The sequence below is a fragment of the Diaphorina citri genome, unplaced genomic scaffold (genome assembly GCF_000475195.1).
Source record: "Diaphorina citri unplaced genomic scaffold, Diaci psyllid genome assembly version 1.1 scaffold895, whole genome shotgun sequence".
Classification (NCBI taxonomy): Eukaryota; Metazoa; Arthropoda; class Insecta; order Hemiptera; family Psyllidae; genus Diaphorina; species Diaphorina citri.
Genome location: NW_007378326.1, coordinates 1 through 26,353, shown reverse-complemented (window position 1 = coordinate 26,353; position 26,353 = coordinate 1). Strand labels below are relative to the sequence as shown.

General features: G+C 38.4%; 2 protein-coding genes and 1 long non-coding RNA gene across 3 annotated transcripts; 2 read left to right on the top strand and 1 right to left on the bottom strand.

The window, feature by feature from the left end:
• Positions 1–2,603: 2,603 nt before the first annotated feature.
• On the bottom strand, positions 2,604–15,997 carry LOC103512873 (E3 ubiquitin-protein ligase Su(dx)). Its single transcript, XM_026826226.1, has 9 exons — positions 15,761–15,997; positions 15,221–15,346; positions 13,868–14,018; positions 9,686–9,850; positions 8,688–9,453; positions 7,651–8,379; positions 6,880–7,155; positions 4,129–4,243; positions 2,604–3,079 (listed from the first exon to the last, which is right to left on the bottom strand). Exons 2-9 carry the CDS (start codon positions 15,285–15,287, stop codon positions 2,907–2,909), a joined length of 2,442 nt encoding a protein of 813 aa, XP_026682027.1. The 5' UTR covers positions 15,288–15,346; positions 15,761–15,997; the 3' UTR covers positions 2,604–2,906.
• A 3,702-nt stretch (positions 15,998–19,699) lies between these two features.
• LOC113468918 lies at positions 19,700–21,744 on the top strand. Its single transcript, XR_003392500.1, has 2 exons — positions 19,700–20,075; positions 21,715–21,744. It is a non-coding gene; the product is annotated as an uncharacterized LOC113468918 (long non-coding RNA).
• On the top strand, positions 21,744–23,761 carry LOC103512872 (EF-hand domain-containing family member C2-like). The gene is made up of 3 exons (XM_008477657.2): positions 21,744–21,807; positions 22,990–23,207; positions 23,723–23,761. Exons 1-3 carry the CDS (start codon positions 21,744–21,746, stop codon positions 23,759–23,761), a joined length of 321 nt encoding a protein of 106 aa, XP_008475879.2.
• Positions 23,762–26,353: the final 2,592 nt, after the last annotated feature.

Here is a 26,353-nt window from a genome sequence, read left to right as displayed (position 1 = left end):
TGTATACATGTTTTATAATATTCAACCAATTTTTATTTATTTAGGTAGGTATCAGGTATTATTATATTTTGTGGGTACAGGTACCTTTCATACTTCATATTTATCAACTTTTGATATTTTTTTTTTTTCTTTTGCCAGCCTATCTAACTAGTAATGTTGGCTCATTTCTGTGATCACAATTAGATCAATTGATACATAGGTAATAGAGTACTGTTATCAGCAAAGAAAACACTAATATTTACTATGATAAATATTGTTTAATATTTTTAAATACAAACTCTGTAATTTATAATTTCATGTATGTTAAGTTTTACAATGATTTTAATATTGTTTATTAAATATGGATTTCAAAATTTTGTACATTTTATTTCAAATACATTAAAAAAAAAAAAAGATGATATACCTCTCCTCAACTAGTTCTGTGTGTTTATTTTCAAGTGGATTCTACAAGCACCTTTTACCTTTTAGTAGGAAGGAAAAAATAACAGCAAAAACATTTTGAACACTCATAGTTTATCAATTATACAACTAAATTTACAAAAGGATGAATAAACATACCCTATTCAGTTAAGATAAGGGGTGATTCGTACATGTAAGTTAGGGAAGAAGTTACACTCTATATAAAAATATTTTCACCCATTAATGTACAGATGGTATATTTTCTGAATGATAATGGGCAATATTAAAATCCAGACTACACCAATATCAAGTTTTAGCTTCTAAGCATGCTCAGAGACTGCTCAAACAGCCTCTCAACAATTGTACAAACAATTTTATCTGCAGCATAATTCATTCAATAAACAGGCATTTACTAAAAAAAAAAGTTTCCATTTATATTTGATTGACAAAAAACTCAGAACATACATTTTCCTTATAGATGGTATACCCATCCGTATAAGCAGAGCTTGTGCCATGGATGGGGACTTTAGTAATGGAATGTTTTTTGTTTTGTTATAGAGGAAACTGTAACAACAGAGGCCTTATCATCCCGAAATCGAGATAAAGATAGGATAGGAGAAAGCCCACCGTTCAGAGAACCAACCTTATCTGTAAGTAAGGATAAAGTTGGTCCTTGGCAGGAATCAAACTCGCGTCCTAGCGCTAACAAGACAGGTGGAATCCTATCTGTTTGAATTGGTATTCCATCTATTCTAAAACAAATTCCTCTATTTTAAATTTCAAACAGTAAAAAACGAGCCTAAAAATATTCATTATCACTGGTTCAAGTAATATCTGTTAATGTGACAATATTGTAAAATCTGTACAAATACATACAAAATAAAATCATTACAAACTAGCGTAAAGAAGCGTCGATCAACGGCAATCAATATCGCCCAAAAACACGTCCATAATTACATATTTTCTTCAAATTCCAAATGAAGTTTTACTTTTTTTATATATAATATTATTATGTATTTATAATCTTATTATTATTAAATTATGTATTTTTCAAATAAATTGTCTTGGGTAAGTAAATTGAACTTTTATGTTTTTTATCAAATAAACCGTATGCATTTTTCAAATAAATTGTCTTTTATGTTTTTCATCAAATAAACTGTCTTTACCCATTTTAACTCATGAAAACCTATATACTTTCTTATTTACTTTACTTGCGAAATAGAAGGGTACTTTTCATTTGGCGGAATCGGTAGCTGGCGGAAAAGAACACACTTTGGCGGAATCGGACAACGCCCAAATTGAATTTTTGAGTACTCTTGATTTTTGACCGGGTGGCAAATTCCATGACTTTTCCAGGTCTTCTTCAAATTATTACGATTTTCCATGACTTTTTGGCCAATAAACCCTGCTACCTGCTAGCGGAAAGTACAAAGATTGCACACGTAAGTCTCGCAGAAAGTAAACAAACATAGGGGGGAAAAAAATTAGTTGTAATGTATGTTGAATCCGTCAGAGGGCAGCACAAAAGAAGGGTTACCCCTACAGAAGCACTCTAACACCAGTCTACGCTAACCGTAGAGTAAGCTGTTGTTGTTGTAGTAGCTCCACCACGTTAAGGTCCGTACACTCAAAATGGCGGACGGAACGGCACGCAACAATTTCTTTTTATATCTGTTCAAAAAACTTCTTCTAAAAAATATTTAAAATTTGAAATGAAATAGATAACTTAGGGGTAAGATTTAGTTCTGTCCAGGCTAAACAGGTAGATAAGGGCCCATTTTTAGTAAGTAATTTGCCGAACTTATGTGGGTAAGATATGAAAAGAAAACAATCAAAACAAAAATATGCTGGACGGCACAAAGTCGAGAAATTAGTTGACAATGGTATTTATTATTATTATTATTATTATTATTATTTTTTTTTTTTTTTGCCGTCCGGTACCGTTTTCGATATTTGAACACCTAAGTAATTTGCCGAACTTATGTGGGTAAGATATGAAAAGAAAACAATCAAAACAAAAATATGCTGGACGGCACAAAGTCGAGAAATTAGTTGACAATGGTATTTATTATTATTATTATTATTATTATTATTTTTTTTTTTTTTTGCCGTCCGGTACCGTTTTCGATATCTGAACACTCCTATATAAAATGTACGCCATTGCCAGCAAAAAAAAAAAAAAAAAAATTGTTCCATCCCGTGCCGGAGCTGTGTACGGACCTCTATGGTGGGTTTCACCAATGAATGAGAGATTTCACTAATGGGAGAATTTCCAATCACCCAAAAAAGAGTTTTTAATAATCAAAAAGGAGTTTTTAATGATCCAAAAAGGAGTTTTTAGTGATCCAAAAAGGAGGAGTTTTTAAAAACTCCTGTTTGGACCATCAAAAACTCCTTTATGGCTGGTTCAAAATTCTCCCATTAGTGAAATCTCTCGTTAAGTCATTGGTGAAATCCACCATTAGACTAACATCTGTTGTAGGAACCGACTGGAGAGGCTTGAGGTTTTATTCCTGACCGAAGCCTTCCGTTTCTTCAATGGCGTAGTTCAGCTTCTCAACCATCTGATCGTAGCTCTTGTACGGAGGCAGATCCAGGCGATTGAAACAGGTGTGAGAACGTGGTAGCCAGGTGTCCTTGCCAACCTTCTCGATGCAGAACCTCTGTGGACCGTTGCTTCCTGGAAGTGATTGAAACAAGCGAGTTAGATTTTGATTTCTTTATTTTTGGAACATGGATGAATGGATTATTTTTTTTAAGGCTTTAATGTAAATGCAGTTTCTTTGTGTTATTATATCACTACTTTGGTGCTCACTGCAGCATTGTAGGATTTTTTTCCAATATCTCAATAATATCAACATCCAATGTTTACCTACCATGCTGGCACCGGTCGCTATGTGTATTTATATGTCTCATACTACTCATTTTCCTCACGAGGCTGAGTGGGCCCCGTAACGGCCAGTCACGGAATCAATCATTTGCATGATACAAATTTCTTGGATTTTCCTCACGAGGCTGAGTGGGCCCCGCAACAGCCAGTCACGGAATCAATCATTTGCATGATACAAATTTCTTGATTCTCAATAATCCTAACAACCAATGTTTACCTACCATGCTGGCACCGGTCGCTATGCGCATTTACATGTCATAGCTACTATTCCTCACGAGGCTGAGTGGGCCCCGCAACATCCAGTCACGGAATCAATCATTTGCATGATACAAATTTCATGACCCCCCGCCGGGAATCGAACCCGGGTCTCCCGCGTGCAAGGCGAGCGCAGTTATCACTACGCCATGGGAGCTGACTTAAGGCTTTAATGGCAGGATTCTCACAATGTGAGCTCTTCCACCCAACCTACGATCGCCAACAGAAATAGTCCCTTATTTCCTTGGTTAGCCTGGACAGAACTAAATTAAATTCTCAAAAAATCAAATCTCAAATTCTTTGTGGTAAAGCAGAGCTTTTTCACAACTTTTGTGGATATCACAACATTACTAAGTGCCTCCTTTGCAATCAATTTTCATATTTCATTAATCTTTTTACACTGGTAATGCCGCCACTGGTCGCTACTCGACTGAAGTAGCTACTCAATTTTCCTCACGAGGCTGAGTGCACCGCGAACTCCAAGCACAGAGCCGAAAAAAACCTCGGCCCCGCCGGGAATCGAACCCGGACCTCCTGCGTGCAAGTGTGATACCCACTCAGCCACGCAGGTTGCTAAATCTTACCCATGAGTTCGGCAAATCCTCCCACGGGAACACGGCATGTCCCGGTAACGAACTGAAGCAGACGGGCTCTCTTCTCACTATCGCACGCTCGCACGAACTGCCAGAACCATACCACCTGTGCAGAAAGACAATCGTTTAAAATGCCAAACTTGGTACGTCTTTCACATCCTTGTAGACCACCCTATATCATGTAAATTGAGTTTATTGTACAGTAGAACCTCGATTATTTCAACGAATTGGGACCGAGGGTAGTTGAAATAATCGAAAGTTGAAATAATTGAAATTCCGTACTTATAACACAATGAAAAAAAGGGGGCAAAATTTAGATACAAAAGAACAAAAGTGGTGTGATGGGTGTGGTGTGTGTGGGGGGGAGTGTATTTGTGTGTGTGTGGTGGTCCCGTACAAAGGACGGGTCAACCACTAGTGGTTAATAAATACCCTAATTTGAACTGATTTTGGGGTTGAAATAATTGAGGTTCTACTGTACAAGTATTTATGTGGTACCTACTACCTACTACGTCAATTGAACATGAAAATTGAATTAAGAAACACATACGAGTACATACTTACAGTGTGTTCATAAAGTCCCCACCCCACCATATTTCTTTAACAGATGAATTTATAAACTTGAAATTTTGTGTACGAGCCTATAATTGACTCTGGTTTCTCATTTTAGTATCTTAAGCAGTTTAACACATCCGCCAATAGGTGTAGTAGCCTATAATTGACTCTGGTTTCTCATTTTAGTATCTTAAGCAGTTTAACACATCCGCCAATAGGTGTAGTAGGTACCTACCGGAACTATCTATATAAATAAAATTGTAGATTTGTCTGTACATTGCTTAGAATCGTGAAATTTTTTTGTTATTCTTACTCCTTATGCATCCACGATTCCAAAAATCACATTAGAAAAATTTCTGTCTGTCTGTCTGTCTGTCTGTATGTGTGTGTGTATGTCTGTCTGTTACGCTAAATAGACCTTTGGTTGTCCTCTTTTCACGAGAAAACGGCTCGACCGATTTTGATGAAATTTTTTGTGGTTGTTAAGAAAAGTACTCCGGGTGACATAGGCTACTTGAAATTTTCACATTACATCCTGATTCAAAATGGCGGTGGTTCAAAAACGTGAAGAAAATGGCCTAATAGACACGTTTTTAACACCCACAGGTGGGTCAAGGGTCTCTTTTGAATGATGACAACTTTGATCATACAATTGTAACAAAGATTCAATACCTACAAACTCTCCTCATTTCAAAGAGGAAGTAACTTACTTGTAATACTGAGCTGAAATAATCCTGCAGTAGGAACATTGGATTCTCCAGCAGCTATGACAGACATTTCTAACCACAGTTTTCACACAGAGAGGAAAAACTGAGCTGACTTTTAATCCAGCATTTCTGAAAAGGACAAACAGTACAGGAAATTTTAAGGACATGGAAATTAACATTAGATATTGTTCGAGCTTGGTCAACACTATGTACAGTCCATACAGGTACAATAATATCAAACTTGGGCTAACTGATAGTGATCATCAGTCATTTCCATGATTCCTGGAAAGTAGTGGATTAGTTACATTGCATAGTACTGAGTCGGAGCAGACAGATAAGTCACTATTGGAAAAACTGAGCTGACTTTTAATCCAGCATTTCTGAAAAGGACAAATGGTACAGGCAATTTTAAGGACATGGAAATTAACATTAGATCAACATCAGATATTGTTTGAGCTTGGTCAACACCAGTCAATACAGGTACAATAATATCAAACTTGGGCTAACTGATAGTGATAATCAGTCATTTCCATGATTCCTGGAAAGTAGTGGATTAGTTACAGACTCAATTGTCCTCACGAGGCTGAGTGCACCCCGAACTCCAAGCACAGAGCCGAAAAAAACCTCGTCCCCGCCGGGAATCGAACCCGGACCTACTGCGTGCAAGCCTAGTGTGATACCCACTCGGCCGCGGAGGTTGCTTCAACCTGGGGAAATAATGTCAAATCAAAATCATCGATCAAGCCTAGTGTGATACCCACTCGGCCGCGGAGGTTGCTTCAACCTGGGGAAATAATGTCAAATCAAAATCATCGATCACCATCGACAGAAATTTGTACTCGTTTTTCAATTGCAAATATTTCAACGGGTTCTTCTGGTGTTCTCGTGTTGACCCAGCACCTAAATGGGAAGTATTGTGTCTCTTCTCGCCCATCTGATGAGAGGCATACAACGGGATGGGCTTGCTACGACAGAGACACAATGCGTCTTATGTAGCAGTTGTTTCATTGCTACGAAATCAAAATTGTGTCTCTTCTCGCCCATCTGATGAGAGGCATACAACGGGATGGGCTTGCTACGACACAGACACAATGCGTCTTATGTAGCAGTTGTTTCATTGCTACGAAATCAAAACTGTGTCTCTTCTCGCCCATCTGATGAGAGGCATACAACGGGATGGGCTTGCTACGACACAGACACAATGCGTCTTATGTAGCAGTTGTATCATTGCTACGAAATCAAAACGGCGGTGGAAAAAAAGAAAAAAAACCCTAAGTCTCGTGTTGACCCAGCACCTAAATGGGAAGTATTGTGTCTCTTCTCGCCCATCTGATGAGAGGCATACAACGGGATGGGCTTGCTACAACACAGACACAATGCGTCTTATGTAGCAGTTGTTTCATTGCTACGAAATCAAAATGGCGGTGGAAAAAAAGAAAAAAAAAAACCTAGGGAAATAATATTAAATCCAAGGACTTTACCTCATATACTCTTCCTTGTTCTCCTCGCAGACGCGGATCTTGTCTCCGTTCTCCTTCAGCTCATGGTGGATGACCTGACCCAGGATCTCAAAGTCTACGCTCAGGTACAACTCCAGACCACACTCGTCTATGTTGTTGTCGCGAATCCACACCAGGGAGTTGTAGAATTCCGGGTCGATGGACTCGATGTCTTTCATGACCAACTTCTTGTTGAGCATGCGCTTGTAGAACGGCATCGTGAACCCGGAGTAGATGAAACGGCCGTGATACAACGCCTGGGCCAAGAGAAACAGAGAGAGGACAATGATTTAAAAGAAGAAGAAGAAGAAGAAGAAAAAGAAAATTAGAAATAAATAGCTCACCCCTAAAGGAGATTTAGCTAAAAGCGCTTTGAAGGGATTACAAAGAGGTACAAGAAACAAAATAACAAACTGATAAATTAACAAATGAAAAAGAAAATTGAATAAAGAAAGAAAAATAAGAAGAAGAAGAAGAAAAAGAAAATTAGAAATAAATAGCTCACCCCTAAAGGAGATTTAGCTAAAAGCGCTTTGAAGGGAAAAAAAAGTTTTTTCGGAGTCTTAACCTCAGATTTGGATATTTCAAAACTTTTAACGTAGGAATCGACATTTTATGTAAAATTAATAAGTTTACCCAAATGCAACAGTTGAATTAGTAGTTTTGACCTCAGTTTTGGATTGTTCACGACTTTTTACGTAGGAATTCAAAATGTTTGGCCAAATGCAAGAGTTGTATTAAAAATCACTCACCATAGCAATGAATCGTCCGATGAACTTGAAGTAAAGCAAATGGTCTGGGTTCACGTATGAGGCCGGGTTGATTTGAAGCGAGTAGTTATTCTTGTTGGCATACTCGAACAGACAGTACATCGGATTCAGCACTTCATGCGACAGAAGGAAGAACCACTCCCGTGATACTCCCCCATAGTCTAGTCCCTCCTCGCCACGGAATATAATGTAGAGACGACGCCGGAGCTCATAGGCCGGGAGCCGCATCACCTGATGGTAGGAATCTTCAAACAGCGTCTGACGAGCCACTGTGATTTTAATATGGGAAGGTAGTACGTTATGGTGACACAGATATCGGAATTGAGAGAGTTTCCATCGGAAGGACCGCTCGTAAGCCTTTGGAACGCCGTAAGCACCTTTTTGATCTTTAGGCACGCCAGGGCGGGGGTCTTCGAAGGTGGTACTTCTGGTATTGTGATCCACAAAGTATCTGGTACCATCCTCTGTGTATCGGATCTCCCAGCCGGGGGGTAAGGGAGGCTCATCAGCACCAATCTGACCTATCTCTTGACCTTGCGTTCGAGGGTCCTCCCATTGCGTGGTCCTATTCTTGTGATTGACAAAGTACACGCGTCCATCAGGTTGCACTCTACGCTCCCAGCCAGACGGCAAACTCCCCAGAGCATCATCCTCTTCAGTGACACCGGTAGAGAACGACACAGCTGAACTAGAACTAACACCCACGCCGTGCTGTGGATAGAGGAACCTCTGACTGCCCTGCGACACGACATGGGCCCTCTCCCCCTGCCAATGTTTGAAGTGTTGCAGTCGCTCCGAATTGGGTCGCTGCCAGGTTGTAGACCTCGTGTTATGATCGACATAGTAGACACGACCCCGGGGGTCCCGTCTGAGCTCCCAACCCGGGGGTAGGGGTTGGGGTCGCTCCCAGGAGGAACTGCGCGTGTTGTGGTCTACGTAGTAGCGACGGCCGTACGTGTCCTGACGGCATCCTCTTCAGTGACACCGGTAGAGAACGACACAGCTGAACTAGAACTAACACCCACGCCGTGCTGTGGATAGAGGAACCTCTGACTACCCTGCGACACGACATGGGCCCTCTCCCCCTGCCAATGTTTGAAGTGTTGCAGTCGCTCCGAATTTGGTCGCTGCCAGGTTGTAGACCTCGTGTTATGATCGACATAGTAGACACGACCCCGGGGGTCCCGTCTGAGCTCCCAGCCCGGGGGTAGGGGTTGGGGTCGCTCCCAGGAGGAACTGCGCGTGTTGTGGTCTACGTAGTAGCGACGGCCGTACGTGTCCTGACGTATCTCCCACCCAGGGGGTAGGGGTTCCTCAGGGGGGAGAGCAGGAGGGAGGCCATTGCTCTGGGCGGCTCGGGGCGACGTTGTGCCGCCTGATGCTCCAGCTTCCTGTGCTAGGTCTATGGGTGGTAGAGCCGCACTGCTACTACTGCTACTAGATGTACATTGCACGGCACCATTGCTAACCTGTGTGTGCTGCTGCTGGGAACTGCTTATTGATGGGGAGGAATGATTATGGTGAGGCGGCGGAGGACATGCGGTGTTCTCACTACCAGGAGGTCTGGACCTCGCTCTAATACCTTCGTTCAATACACTGCGATGGGATACCACCACGTCCGTGTTAGCTTGAGCGAGGGGCGAGGCAGCATGAGGTGTATTGTTACGAAGGAGGGGAGGCATTTCTACGCTCATCAGGGGAGGGGATACGCGGCTCATATCAACACGAAGTCCATTCAACAGAGTGATAAGTTCTCCTACAGGCGTGGGAGGGGCATCAGGTTTACTGAAAATAAGACAAAGAAATTGTTTAAAAAAAAAAAAAATCCTAGACAATGTGAGTGTCCTAATGTCCTATGTCTCTATGTGAAGAAATTTTCATACTGTTAAATTCACAGTTGAACTGTAGATAGTACAAGATTTTTTATTATACTTACCTATTTTGTCTTCCATATTTATATAGTTTATATTTTATAATATGGTCAGTTTAGGGATGTACCTGTGGGTTGTTTTCTCACCTGTCGTTCATAAGGTCGAGTGTAATCTCCAAGTGTTCACACTTGCCGTTGTAGTGTGCCAGCACACCATATATGTTGAGTCGCTTCTCCCCAATAGTACAGTCACGACGAAATGTGCGATGATCCAACAGTCGGAATAGAATGATAGAGTACGGAGACACGAGACTAAAAGCAAACAAATTAAATAATAATAATCATAATGATAATGAAAAGAAGAAGAAGGGATTAAAGTCACTGTGTAACTGCTAAGGTTTTTAGTGACAGGGATCTTACCCACCATTTGGCAACAAGCTCACCCAGCCTAAATGGGAAAAGGAAAAGCCCTAAGCATTTGATTGCTTAAATACACCCATCTAAATACTAACCATGCATGACATTGTTAAATTTTGTTGGGAGCTGCTATTACCATATTCACCACTGGCTAGGTTAGATATACTTACACTGTGAACTCCTCGTTCCATTTAGGTTGATATGTGTTCTTCACGACTCGTGTAGTCTTTGGATTTTTATAATCTACATAAAGCTCTATGTATGGATTTGGTTTGAGTAACCCGCCACCCTGCCCTCCTCTTCTCAAGTGGGCACATTCAACTGAAAGGCGGAGCATATGAATTAAAATTATAAATGAGAAAATATATCAGACATTTAGGAGAAAGAAATGAGGAATTCATCAAGCATTGCAGTCTTAGCCAATCAAAAAACTAATCACTTACCAAGTTGTAGCAACTAAAGAGTGAAATAAGAGTGAAATAAAATAAGACACCAATCAAAATAATAATAAGAAGAAGAAGAAGAAGAAGGAGGGATTAATAAAGTCACTGAGTAACTGCTAAGGTTTTTAGTGACAGGGATCTTACCCACCATTTGGCAACAAGCTCACTCAGCCTGAATGTGAAAAGGAAAAGCCCTAAGCATTTGATTGCTTAAATACACCCATCCAAATACTAACCATGCATGACATTGTTAAATTTTGTTGGGAGCTAGTCATTTAGAGTGCTGTTACCATATTCACCACTGGCTAGGTTAAATATACTTACACCGTGAACTCCTCGTTCCACTTAGGTTGATATGTGTTCTTCACGACTCGTGTAGTCTTTGGATTTTTATAATCTACATAAAGCTCTATGTATGGATTTGGTTTGAGTAACCCGCCACCCTGCCCTCCTCTTCTCAAGTGGGCACATTCAACTGAAAGGCGGAGCATATGAATTAAAATTATAAATGAGAAAATTTATTTTAGAAATCAGACATTTTGGAGAAAGAAATGAGGAACATCAAGCATTGCAGTCTTGGCCAGTCAAAGAACTAATCACTTACCAAGTTGTAGCAACTAAAGAGTGAAATAAAAGAAGACACCAATCAAGTCTTTCTCATGAAAATGATGTTACATCATTCCATAAATGATAAAAATAAATGCCTATGCCTCAGTCAAGATGAAAACTTTTGACAGAGAGAACTCTTAAGTGCTTTAATCTTATCATCCCAAAGGTGAAGAAAAAACCAAATTTTCTCGTTCCATTTAGGTTGATATGTGTTCTTCACGACTCGTGTAGTCTTTGGATTTTTATAATCTACATAAAGCTCTATGTATGGATTTGGTTTGAGTAACCCGCCACCCTGCCCTCCTCTTCTCAAGTGGGCACATTCAACTGAAAGGCGGAGCATATGAATTAAAATTATAAATGAGAAAATTTATTTTAGAAATCAGACATTTTGGAGAAAGAAATGAGGAACATCAAGCATTGCAGTCTTGGCCAGTCAAAGAACTAATCACTTACCAAGTTGTAGCAACTACTTAGGTACTTCCTATTTGTTTTCAGAGCACAGAAGAGATTCGCACGAAGCAAATCGGGGATCAGAAATATACGAAAATCATTCGGACCGACTCGGAAGGACACACGAACATTCACGAGGACATTGTGAATATTGACGAGGATAAGTTGAAGGATTTCCAATCTGTTGGTGAGATGCCGATGCCTCGACTTGATTTCAAAGATTGGTTCAGATTCCGGTTGTAAAATGCTTTTACAGTGGATTTCACGAATGTTTTATCCTGTAAGAAGTCCTGTTAAGCTAACAGGCTAACAGCTTGTTAAGTTCCATTTGAGTTGTATATGCTCAGGTAACAGGGAATAGCAGAGAGTTTTTTTTTTTTTTCAATCTATTTTGTCATCACCTTTCGGCTATAGCCAAAGCCGCTACAACAACAACATAGGGAATGTTTGGTCATTTGTATGTAGGTACAGATATTTTTGTGAATAATGTTGTAAAGTTTTTTTTTTACTGTTTGTAATTATGTTGTTTGTAATTAAAATCTTGGATCAAAGGCGAGTCTAAGTTGATGGTTTGTAGGTACCTACCTATAATTATGTAGGTGGTAATTATTTTGATTGGACTCGAGTGTATGGTTACTATCTCTTCTCCTGGGTGTCCCAGGGTACTGAGTCTTAGTAATGATAGCACAGGACAGTCAACGATGATATGAGAGGCTGATTCCTCCTCCTCCTCTCCACATCTTCTGCACCTTTGATTGGACTCGAGTGTATGGTTACTATCTCTTCTCCTGGGTGTCCCAGGGTACTGAGTCTTAGTAATGATAGCACAGGACAGTCAAAGATGATATGAGAGGCTGATTCCTCCTCCTCTCCACATCTTCTGCACCAAGTTCTACCATGGTATACACTGATGGTGTTTAGGTGTTTCCTTAACCTAAAATATCTTAATGTAAAAATATATCTTCTCTACAATTACCTGTTTACGATTTCTCTACAATTTCCTGGTTGCTATTTCTCTACAATTACCTGTTTACTATTTCTCTACAATTACCTGTTTACCATTTCTCTACAATTACCTGTTTGCTATTTCTCTACAATGACCTGTTTACTTTTTCTCTACAATTACCTGTTTGCTATTTCTCTACAATTACCTGTTTACTTTTTCTCTACAATTACCTGTTTGCTATTTCTCTACAATTACCTGTTTACTATTTCTCTACAATTACCTGTTTGCTATTTCTCTACAGTTACCTGTTTACTTTTTCTCTACAATTACCTGTTTGCTATTTCTCTACAATTACCTGTTTACGATTTCTCTACAATTACCTGTTTGCTATTTCTCGTGTAGTGCCGATAGATGGCGTTCCGTTGCCAGTCCTCCACATCTATCTCTTGCATTCCGCACAGAATAAGCTCGAGTTCCCGCTCGTCGAAATATTTGAGCCACTCTATGGGCACAACCTCGTTGAATCCGTCTAGAAATGCTTTGGTTTGCTCCTCGATACCGCGCGTCATACGCCACTCCGTCATTAACCTGGGATAAAAATCAAATCTCATATTCTTTGTGGTAAAGCAGAGCTTTTTCACAACTTCATTGGATACCACAACATTACTAAGTGCCTCCTTTGCAATCAATTTCCATATTTCAATAATCTTTTTACAATCAAACTTGGGCTAACTGATAGTGATCATCAGTCATTTCCATGATTCCTGGAAAGTAGTGGATTAGTTACATTGCATAGTACTGAGTCAGAACAGACAGATAAGTCACTAATTTTTTTTCAGCTATCCAGCTGTTCTTCCGTAACTTTTTTTCTTAGATAGGAATCTTCATTAAACTTTACGACTTGGTAAGTTATAATCCTAACCTACCTAAGTTAAATTTTCATCTGTAAAGGTTGTTCATACCTAGGTATGTTCTTATAGTTCCTAGGTACTGAGATAGAATCTCTACTAGGTACTGGTGTTGAGTCGCTTCTCCCCAATAGTACAGTCACGACGAAATGTGCGATGATCCAACAGTCGGAATAGAATGATAGAGTACGGAGACACAAGACTAAAAGCAAACAAATTAAATAATAATAATCATAATGATAATGAAAAGAAGAAGAAGAAGAAGAAGAAGAAGAAGAAGAAGAAGAAGAAGAAGAAGAAGAAGAAGAAGAAGAAGAAGAAGGGATTAAAGTCACTGTGTAACTGCTAAGGTTTTTAGTGACAGGGATCTTACCCACCATTTGGCAACAAGCTCACCCAGCCTAAATGGGAAAAGGAAAAGCCCTAAGCATTTGATTGCTTAAATACACCCATCCAAATACTAACCATGCATGACATTGTTAAATTTTGTTGGGAGCTAGTCATTTAGAGTGCTGTTACCATATTCACCACTGGCTAGGTTAAATATACTTACACCGTGAACTCCTCGTTCCATTTAGGTTGATATGTGTTCTTCACGACTCGTGTAGTCTTTGGATTTTTATAATCTACATAAAGCTCTATGTATGGATTTGGTTTGAGTAACCCGCCACCCTGCCCTCCTCTTCTCAAGTGGGCACATTCAACTGAAAGGCGGAGCATATGAATTAAAATTATAAATGAGAAAATTTATTTTAGAAATCAGACATTTTGGAGAAAGAAATGAGGAACATCAAGCATTGCAGTCTTGGCCAGTCAAAGAACTAATCACTTACCAAGTTGTAGCAACTAAAGAGTGAAATAAAAGAATTAAAATTATAAATGAGAAAATATATCAGACATTTAGGAGAAAGAAATGAGGAATTCATCAAGCATTGCAGTCTTAGCCAATCAAAGAACTAATCACTTACCAAGTTGTAGCAACTAAAGAGTGAAATAAGAGTGAAATAAAATAAGACACCAATCAAGTCTTTCTCATGAAAATGATGTTACATCATTCCATAAATGATAAAAATAAATGCCTATGCCTCAGTCAAGATGAAAACTTTTGACAGAGGGAACTCTCAAGTGCTTTAATCTTATCATCCCAAAGGTGAAGAAAAAACCAAATTTCTTTAGGATAAATCCATGCAGGAATTGAACTTGCAACCTAACACTTACAAAGTAGATAAGATACATTACTCGCCAAGCTAACTAGGCTGGCTGATGACAACTTTTTTTTTCAGTTAGACACTTTAACACTCTTGTGTTGTTCACACCGACCCCTGTTTACCTAGATCTTAGTATATAATCCAATGGCCTTCGGGTACATTAGGGCTGAATCAATGTTTGTCAAGGGCTGGTGGTGAGGGGAGGGAGTATCATATTTGTAGATGTGTGTGGCAATTAAATATATATGGTCCACGGTTAGGGTTTTTTTCAGTTAGACACTTTAACACTCTTGTGTTGTTCACACCGACCCCTGTTTACCTAGATCTTAGTATATAATCCAATGGCCTTCAGGTACATTAAGGCTGAATCAATGTTTTGCAGGGTTGTTGTCAAGGGCTGGTGGTGAGGGGAGGGAGGATCATATTTGTAGATGTGTGTGGCAATTAAATATATTATGGTCCACGGTTAGGTTATCACCACACCCACAGGTGGGTCAAGGGTCTCTTTTGAATGATGACAACTTTGATCATACAATTGTAACAAAGATTCAATACCTACAGACTCTCTTGATTTCAAAGAGGAAGTTACACCCACAGGTGGGTCAAGGGTCTCTTTTGAATGATGACAACTTTGATCATACAATTGTAACAAAGATTCAATACCTACAAACTCTCATTTCAAAGAGGAAGTAACTTACTTGTAATACTGAGCTGAAATAATCCTGCAGTAGGAACATTGGATTCTCCAGCAGCTATGACAGACATTTCTAACCACAGTTTTCACACAGAGAGGAAAAACTGAGCTGACTTTTAATCCAGCATTTCTGAAAAGGACAAACAGTACAGGAAATTTTAAGGACATGGAAATTAACATTAGATATTGTTCGAGCTTGGTCAACACTATGTACAGTCCATACAGGTACAATAATATCAAACTTGGGCTAACTGATAGTGATCATCAGTCATTTCCATGATTCCTGGAAAGTAGTGGATTAGTTACATTGCATAGTACTGAGTCAGAACAGACAGATAAGTCACTAATTTTTTTTCAGCTATCCAGCTGTTCTTCCGTAACTTTTTTTCTTAGATAGGAATCTTCATTAAACTTTACGACTTGGTAAGTTATAATCCTAACCTACCTAAGTTAAATTTTCATCTGTAAAGGTTGTTCATACCTAGGTATGTTCTTATAGTTCCTAGGTACTGAGATAGAATCTCTACTAGGTACTGGTACTTACTTTTTATCAAATCTGCTGTTAGATGGACTTTGAAGGAAATGCACAGGATCCACTATCTACAAATAATCATGGATAATTATTATTGCACAGATATCTACAGAAATCAATTAGAAATTCAAAAATACTGAGGAATTCAAACAATCATTTTAAATTACATATTATCAATCACTTTTATTTTTATTTTATCAATTATTTTTACTTATTTCTTATTTCATCCATTTTTAACTTTTCTTTTTCTTTTTTCTCCAGTTTCCTTGAAAAAAAAAACACGAAAGTGAAAATGGTGACAACTTCACCAATGTACAACAAATGGGTGACTCTCGTACATCTACGCACTCTAGCGGAAATCTTGGAAAGCTGATTTTTCTCAAGTCCAGCGTTTTTAATTAAATTTTTTTTCCTTAATTTTGAATAAATTCTAGTTTTTTAGATAGGTAGGTATTATAATTTATAACTTACCACTAATTTTTCATCCTCTTTCTGACTTATTAATGTTTTGAAATCATCTCTTTTCGTAAATTTTCCACCCTAAAATATGACGTCCAAAACTTTGAGCCGTGTGAAGACCCCCTCATTATCAGTACATGCGCAGAGCGCGGCAAAGTTTGAAATTAATGAAATTTTAGGAAAATTCTGGAAAAGTTAAAAAGTTATCAGATGTGGAAAAATAACTGCGAAGTAATCCAAATTTCCCTTTTCATGTGATTTCAAGTGCTATAAAAACCTCAATTCTCACACATTTTCAAGAATATTTAAATTTAACACTGCATGATATAATGGGAATTCTTGATACCCTGAAAGCATTTCTTGGAGTACCCAAAAACAATCAAACTCACAGCCCTGATCAGTCGTACAATACCCCTTCGTAAGTTACCATGGATAATACTAATAAAAAGACTGCTTGCTTCCATGGACTTGACTCCATAAGTGCCCCTTGGGCTGTTTCGACGGTGTGAAATGAGTGGCGTTAAGATGTCATGTGTCCTAATGTTAAAGGAAAAACATCTCCATCTCTATTGTTATCAATTCTACAGTGGAATGCTGGTGGTTTGACAATGGCGAAGAGAATTAACTCTCCCATGAACCAAGCACACCTAAATTCCTGTCCAGCCCTGGAAGCCAGCAGTTCCATTGTGGAAAAATGTTGGGACGCATGTGGGAAAATGGCCTAATGGTCAATGTCCCGACATTTGTAAACAACAACCATTCTAATCTTGACCATTTATTAGTATAAATGGTCAACAACCATTCTAATCTTGACCATTTATTAGTATAAATGGTCAAGATTAGGGTGAACAGTGTTCTTTTTGCACTAAGCCAGCAGTTCCATTGTGGAAAAATGTTGGGACGCATGTGGGAAAATGGCCTAATGGTCAATGTCCCGACATTTGTAAACAACAACAACATACTAATAAATGGTCAAGATTAGGGTGAACAGTGTTCTTTTTGCACCAGTGGCCTTCAGCATCTTTCACAAATCTTTGCAGTTTTCAAACAATATAGGCATCATTACAACTATGTGTGGTCATGCATTTTTTCAGTAGTTTTCCCTCTGCATAGGTAATTATTGCACCTTTCTTTGCAAAGTGTATTCTTTGAAATATTGCACTGTTCTTGTTGGAACACATAAGTTTAGCTCACTTTGTTGTTAAGATGGGTGACCCCAACCTTCAACAGGTCCTAAACGGAACAGGAAAATGGAAAGTAGAAACACCATCTCAAAGCACTCTTTTCATACTTTCATACATCCTTTCATTATTAACTAAAGTCTGAATTTTCTTTTAATTTGCAGGACATACTTCAAGAAGCCGGACTGGGCAAATGAAGACGAGGATTCAGATGATGACCTTGTCATGAGGTAAGGAATGACAGTGTTTTCCATGGAAGATAGAGAAGCAATGCTTAGATATATTTCCCTATTGGAAACAGAAAATATTTCTGAGAGAGAAACAATCAATCTAGCACACTCTTAAAGTAAGTTTTTCCTCTTATATAGAAATTTTCAGTAAATTTGCCATTGACGTGTCTTATGCATAATTACCAAGATCTGTTGTCAACCCCATTATAACAATTATTTTCTAATTAATACCTGGATATCACCTACAGAACTTTTTGGTACCAGATGATCCCTTGTGTCCTAATTGTCGAAATGATGAAAAACGGCAATATTTCCATAAGTGTTTTGCAAAAAGTTGTTCTGTCCCTGAACCAAATCTTGATTGTTATTTGAGTCCTTGTAAACATTTATATCACAGGGAGTGTTTAGAAGACTGGTGTGAAGACATTGGCTTTGGTCATTGTAGGTATTGTCGAGAGATTTTCATAGTTAAATTTTCATCTGTAAAGGTTGTTCATACCTAGGTATGTTCTTATAGTTCCTAGGTACTGAGATAGAATCTCTACTAGGTACTGATACTTACTTACTTTTTATCAAATCTGCTGTTAGATGGACTTTGAAGGAAATGCACAGGATCCACTATCTACAAATAATCATGGATAATTATTATTGCACAGATATCTACAGAAATCAATTAGAAATTCAAAAATACTGAGGAATTCAAACAATCATTTTAAATTACATATTATCAATCACTTTTATTTTTATTTTATCAATTATTTTTACTTATTTCTTATTTCATCCATTTTTAACTTTTCTTTTTCTTTTTTCTCCAGTTTCCTTGAAAAAAAAAACACGAAAGTGAAAATGGTGACAACTTCACCAATGTACAACAAATGGGTGACTCTCGTACATCTACGCACTCTAGCGGAAATCTTGGAAAGCTGATTTTTCTCAAGTCCAGCGTTTTTAATTAAAGGGTGACTCTCGTACATCTACGCACTCTAGCGGAAATCTTGGAAAGCTGATTTTTCTCAAGTCCAGCGTTTTTAATTAAATTTTTTTTTCCTTAATTTTGAATAAATTCTAGTTTTTTAGATAGGTAGGTATTATAATTTATAACTTACCACTAATTTTTCATCCTCTTTCTGACTTATTAATGTTTTGAAATCATCTCTTTTCGTAAATTTTCCACCCTAAAATATGACGTCCAAAACTTTGAGCCGTGTGAAGACCCCCTCATTATCAGTACATGCGCAGAGCGCGGCAAAGTTTGAAATTAATGAAATTTTAGGAAAATTCTGGAAAAGTTAAAAAGTTATCAGATGTGGAAAAATAACTGCGAAGTAATCCAAATTTCCCTTTTCATGTGATTTCAAGTGCTATAAAAACCTCAATTCTCACACATTTTCAAGAATATTTAAATTTAACACTGCATGATATAATGGGAATTCTTGATACCCTGAAAGCATTTCTTGGAGTACCCAAAAACAATCAAACTCACAGCCCTGATCAGCCATACCATACCCCTTCGTAAGTTACCATGGATAATACTAATAAAAACACTGCTTGCTTCCATGGACTTGACTCCATAAGTGCCCCTTGGGCTGTTTCGACGGTGTGAAATGAGTGGTGTTAAGATGTCATGTGTCCTAATGTTAAAGGAAAGACATCCTGCTTGCTTCCATGGACTTGACTCCATAAGTGCCCCTTGGGCTGTTTCGACGGTGTGAAATGAGTGGTGTTAAGATGTCATGTGTCCAACTCTATTGTTATCAATTCTACAGTGGAATGCTGGTGGTTTGACAATGGCGAAGAGAATTAACTCTCCCATGAACCAAGCGCACCTAAATTCCTGTCCAGCCCTGGAAGCCAGCAGTTCCATTGTGGAAAAATGTTGGGACGCATGTGGGAAAATGGCCTAATGGTCAATGTCTCAACATTTGTAAACAACAACAACAACAACAACAACAACCAACAACAACATACTAATAAATGGTCAAGATTAGGGTGAACAGTGTTCTTTTTGCACCAGTGGCTTTCAGCATCTTTCACAAATCTTTGCAGTTTTCAAACAATACATATAGGTAGGCATCATTACAATATGTTTTGATGATCTCTTTTCGTAAATTTTCCCCTAAAATATGACGTCCAAAACTTTGAACCGTGTGAAGACTCCCTCATTATCAGTACATGCGCAGAGCGCGGCAAAGTTTGAAATTAATGAAATTTTAGGAAAATTCTGGAAAAGTTATCATCATCAATTCATCATCAAAAGTGGAAAGGAAAAATAACTGCGAAGTAATCCAAATTTCCCTTTTTTATGTGATTTCAAGTGCTATAAAAACCTCAAGTCTCACACATTTTAAATTTAACACTGCATGATAAAATGGGAATTCTTGATACCCTGAAAGCATTTCTTGGAGTACCCAAAAACAATCAAACTCACAGCCCTGATCAGTCGTACAATACCCCTTCGTAAGTTACCATGGATAATACTAATAAAAAGACTGCTTGCTTCCATGGACTTGACTCCATAAGTGCCCCTTGGGCTGTTTCGACGGTGTGAAATGAGTGGCGTTAAGATGTCATGTGTCCTAATGTTAAAGGAAAAACATCTCCATCTCTATTGTTATCAATTCTACAGTGGAATGCTGGTGGTTTGACAATGGCGAAGAGAATTAACTCTCCCATGAACCAAGCACACCTAAATTCCTGTTGATACTGAGGTAAATATAATATACCAATATTTTACCACTTTATTGTTACCTACTGAACCTAACCTTGGAAGAAAGGTAGATATATATTATAGGTATAACTTAGGTACCTTCTTAAAATCGTTCTCATTTCTTCCTTCCGCCAAAACTCTCGAAGAGTTCGTTTGAATTTGATGAAATTTGCCTGTTCGGATCGGTACCTATTTTCAACTAATTCCTGTCCAGCCCTGGAAGCCAGCAGTTCCATTGTGGAAAAATGTTGGGACGCATGTGGGAAAATGGCCTAATGGTCAATGTCCCAACATTTGTAAACAACAACCAACAACAACATACTAATAAATGGTCAAGATTAGGGTGAACAGTGTTCTTTTTGCACCAGTGGGCTTTGGCATCTTTCACAAATCTTTGCAGTTTTCAAACAATATAGGCATCATTACAATTATGTGTGGTCGTGCATTTTTTCAGTAGTTTTCCCTCTGCATAGGTAATTATTGCACCTTTCTTTGCAAAGTGTACTCTTTGAAATATTGCACTGTTCTTGTTGGAACACATAAGTTCAGCTCACTTTGTTGTTAAGATGGATGACCCTAACCTTCCACAGGTCCTAAACGGAACAGGAAAATGGAAAGTGGAAACACCATCTCAAACCACTCTTTTCATACTTTCATACATCCTTTCATTATTAACTAAAGTCTGAATTTTCTTTTAATTTGCAGGACATACTTCAAAAAGCCGGACTGGGCAAATGAAGACGAGGATTCAGATGATGACCTTGTCATGAGGTAAGGAATGGCAGTGTTTTCCATGGAAGATAGAGAAGCAATGCTTAGATATATTTCCCTATTGGAAACGGAAAATATTTCTGAGAGAGAAACAATCAGGACCAGCCACATTCACTATCAGGTACACGAGATCAGGTATACCTGACTCCTGATGAGCACACACACTATCAGGTAGACCTGACCGGTACGTCTGAAAATATCCGTCTGTCAGGCCTACCTGATACTTGATGAGCCACTATTAGGTAAAACTAACTCTATCAGGTATACCTGACCAGGTCTATCTGATAGTGAGTGCCTTAGGTCTGATCGAATCTTGGGAGGCTACAAAGGGCCTTTTCTGTGTGGTCATGCATTTTTTCAGTAGTTTTCCCTCTGCATAGGTAATTATTGCACCTTTCTTTGCAAAGTGTATTCTTTGAAATATTGCAATGTTCTTGTTGGAACATATAAGTTCAGCTCACTTTGTTGTTAAGATGGGTGACCCTGACCTTCCACTGATATTATCCATCAGGTCCTAAACGGAACAGGAAAATGGAAAGTGGAAACACCATCTCAAAGCACTCTTTTCATACATCCTATCATTATTAACTAAAGTCTGAATTTTCTTTTAATTTGCAGGACATACTTCAAGAAGCCGGACTGGGCAAATGAAGACGAGGATTCAGATGATGACCTTTGCGATGAGTTTACTCGGAGCTATTATAAGATCAAGTACGATATTGGTAAGTTTTTGAGGTAATACTGTAGTCCCCTAGTGCCCGATATTTTCAGAGGAAGATCGACTTGAATTTTCAATACAGTCAACTTACCCAATGAGAGACCTTATGAGAGAGTAATCAACTTACCTAAACAGTAATCAACTTACCTGCCTTTTCTGGGCAAGTTCAGTTACTAAATCCCATTCTAACGAGAGACGTTTGACAGTGAAAGTATTATTAGCTGCTACTCACGACATTGGGCGTTCACCGAGGAAATCCTGTAAATTATCGATTTAGATTATGTAAATTATCGATTTAGATTTAAACGCATCATTGAAACAATGAGTGCATTTCGTTTTATGGATAGTAAAACTAGTTCGACTTCCATGTAGCTTATTATCGAGTAGGTATATAGGTTGGTATTAGGAGATAATCAGCACTGTATTCAGGATTTTATCGAGGGGGGGGCTGCCTGAGAGGCCAAATCGTCAAGTCATAGGTACAGTTATGTACTGGGGGAGGGGGGATGTTAAAAAAATTTCGGAGTCTGGTCTACAGCCTCGGTGGTGTAGTGGTCAAGGCGCTCGCCTGGTAAACAGGAGGGCGTGGGCTCAATCCCAGCCGAGGCATGGAATTTTATCCTCAATATAATTTGAGAATTTGACCACAATAATAGTAGTAGCCCACTGCTGAAGTAAAGGGACTTTTCAGTCCTATTCGAGCAGTATAAATAAGCACTAAGTCTGGCTGGGGGACTTTAAACAGGGAGTAGATCAGCCTAGTCTGGATGGGGGGACGATAAACAGGAAGTATGGACCAGCCTAGTCTAGCTGGGAGACCTTAAACAGGGAGTATAGAAGTCTGTCTAGGGGACCATAGGGAGTAGACCAGCTTGGTCGATAAACAGGGAGTCGACCAGTTTGGTCTGGCTGGGGAACTTTAAAGAGGGAGCATAGACCATCAGCCTAATCTGGCTGGGGGACTTTAAACAGGGAGGATACCAGCCTGAAATTTCCCTTGCGAATCAGCAAAGGTTGAGTGCGAAGGGCATCCAAACTTTAAACAGGGAGGATACCAGCCTGAAATTTCCCTTGCGAATTAGCAAAGGTTGAGTGCGAAGGGCATCCACAATTCCCTCTATCAAACTTCTTTAAAAAAGGAACCCTTCCCTCTATCCCTTTTTTTCTTTCCCCAGGATGTCTCATTGGGCGACAGCGAATCAAAATCCCCGAGTCCGGTGCTTTCTATGACGTCATAGATTTCAATATCGGAGAGAACGTTGTGCTGTTCGGGCGCAACTTTCACATCACAAACTGCGACACATTCACGAGGAACTTCCTCAGAAGGTTAGGCGTACGGGTAGCAGAGCCTTTGAGTATGCCGTCGGATCCATATTTGGAACTCAGAAATGGGGTGAGTGCCGAGTCCTGGGGTCGATTTTCGTTTTAGCTTGACCTAATTTAAGTGTCGTTTTTTGGGGATTTTTTTCACATTTTCTCACACAATTGAGCTCTGATCTTGAAATTTGTAAATTTGAAGCGAGAAAGTTTTATAACACTTCAGTCGTTAATTTAAGACCGGTTTTAGCGTTACCTATGTTAAGCTACGCCGAGGAAGGCCAATAAATGGATGGGTAACTTAAACAATATATTGGGAATAAAGGGAGAACGAGCTCTAGTCTTGATTTTAAATCATTACATGAAAGTAAAATCAGAAAATCAAATCAATAATAATAAAACTGAATATTAAACAAATTAGGTAGGTGCATAGGTACTGATTTTCTCTAATCACGATCGAATAAACTACGGGCTAAACAATTCCCGGAGGGACGGGCCCAGCTTGTTAATCCTTGGGAAGTTACTTTACTAACTGTAATTAAACTCACATGAAGTTACGCTTGCGAAATCTTTCTTTTCGTTCTCCCACAGACCATGAAGTCCAAGTCGAAGTCAAGTCATAAAATTTAGCGTAGTGCCATTAAGCAGGGAACGACATTTGTGACAAGCATTTATGCTTAACACAATTAAAATTCCTTACCTATTTTCAACTCGGACATTTTAGACCAGCCACATTCACTATCAGGTACACGAGATCAGGTATACCTGACTCCTGATGAGCACACACACTATCAGGTAGACCTGACCGGTACGTCTGAAAATATCCGTCTGTCAGGCCTACCTGATACTTGATGAGCCACTATTAGGTAAAACTAACTCTATCAGGTATACCTGACCAGGTCTATCTGATAGTGAGTGCCTTAGGTCTGATCAAATCTTGGGAGGTTCCAAACGGCCTTTCCCAAGTCCTATTCGAGCAGTATAAATAAGCACTATTATTATTATTACTATTACAGTAAAGGAGAAAAATGAAACTCGAGGGGGGACCAGGGCCCCCTCGCCTCCCCCTAAAAACGGCCCTGAAATATTTGCAATCGAAAAACGAGTGCAAATTTTTGTCGATGGTGGGATTCGAACCCGGGACCTTCTGCATGGCAAGCAAGCGCGTCCTTGAATCTATTTTTCCAATCACTCTCTATGTTTTGTCTTTTATCATTACCTATTTTCGCTATGAACAATGTTAAGGGCGGTGCGGGGGATTTTTCCAATCACTCTCTATGTTTTGTCTTTTATCATTACCTATTTTCGCTATGAACAATGTTAAGGGCGGTGCGGGGGAAAAAAAAACTTCCGAAAAAAGTACATATAGGTACCTTGGCCATGGACAATGGACCTCGTATTGTTTTAACTTTTGTGTGATATGTTATTTCTTGGAGGGTTTCAGCAGCCATTATGGATGTGATATTAATGTTAAATATAATGAAAATATCTTTTCTTTGCCTTAAATCTGAAATGAAGGCAGGTAGGTGGGTACCTATTTACTTTATCTTTGTAAATCTTCTACATTTTAAAAATAGTTAAAAGATGACGAAGAAAAAAATTTGAAGAAGAAAAAGCTTTTCGTCTTTCGGAAAACGAACTCCCAATCATTTCCCGATGAAATTTTATCAACAGGTGATACAGGTGTTACGTGTTACAACTATACCTGAGAAACATCCACCTGTACACAACCCAATCATTTCCCGATGAAATTTTATCAACAGGTGATACAGGTGTTACGTGTTACAACTATACCTGAGAAACATCCACCTGTACACATGTTACATATTCCGTGGCGGTCGTTGTCATAGTAACAGAGATATGTTGAGTCAATTTTGCTTTGATTTGAAGTTTGAACTCGTCTTGAAAAAGAAATGCATTATTCTGCTAAGATAGGGCTGAAAATTCCTTTTTCCCCATGGTAAAAAATATAATTAGCCGTTTCCAACAAAATGTGTAGTAATTATTCTGCTAAGATAGGGCTGAAAATTCCTTTTTCCCCATGGTAAAAAATATAATTAGCCGTTTCCAACAAAATGTGTAGTAAGAGCTATAAAAATTTGATTTGATTGAAATTATTATTATTTCAAGAGATCAAGTGTTTTTCTTGTACAATGTGTTTTTCCTGTAGTAAACATGTGAATATATTATTCTGCTAAGATAGGGCTGAAAATTCCTTTTTCCCCATGGTAAAAAATATAATTAGCCGTTTCCAACAAAATGTGTAGTAAGAGATATAAAAATTTGATTTGATTGAAATTATTATTATTTCAAGAGATCAAGTGTTTTTCTTGTACCTACAATGTGTTTTTCCTGTAGTAAACATGTGAATATTAAGATGAACAGCTACCTGCATTATCTAAAAGGAAATTTCGAGTAAATATTTACTTCTGAAGACTTTAAAAGTTTAAACATTAAGGAATCGCCTGAAGCCAAATGGACAAAGGACTTCGCAATCCACCTCTACCTTTAATTCCTGGATACGCATTTGATACTGAGGTAAATATAATATACCAATATTTTACCACTTTATTGTTACCTACTGAACCTAACCTTGGAAGAAAGGTAGATATATAACTTAGGTAGGTACCTACTTAAAATCGTTCTCATTTTTTTTTTTTTTTTCAATCTATTTTGTCATCACCTTTCGGCTATAGCCAAAGCCGCTACAACAACAACATAGGGAATGTTTGTTCATTTGTATGTACAGATATTTTTGTGAATAATGTTGTAAAGTTTTTTTTTACTGTTTGTAATTATGTTGTTTGTAATTAAAATCTTGGACCAAAGGCGAGTCTAAGTTGATGGTTTGTAGGTACCTACCTATAATTATGTAGGTGGTAATTATCATTTTTTTCCATTTATTTAGTTCTTTACTAGTTAAGTTTCAAAGAATATTTTCTAGTGTGTAAGCAAATTTAATTTTATTTTTACCACACTTTTTTACTTGAAAGAAAGTAAAAGAAGTGGAGAAATAACGTCTGGATAAATTATTTATTTGAAAACGTACGAGTATTAAATAAATTTAAAGTAAATCTAATTTACTTGTTCCACTATTTTTCTTTTTTCCCCATATCATTTACAGACTCGATTATTTACGTGTGCCTTTTTTTTAAAGATGAGTGTTCCACCGCCGTTTTTATTTCGTAGCAATGGAACAACTGCTACATTAGACGCTTGTGG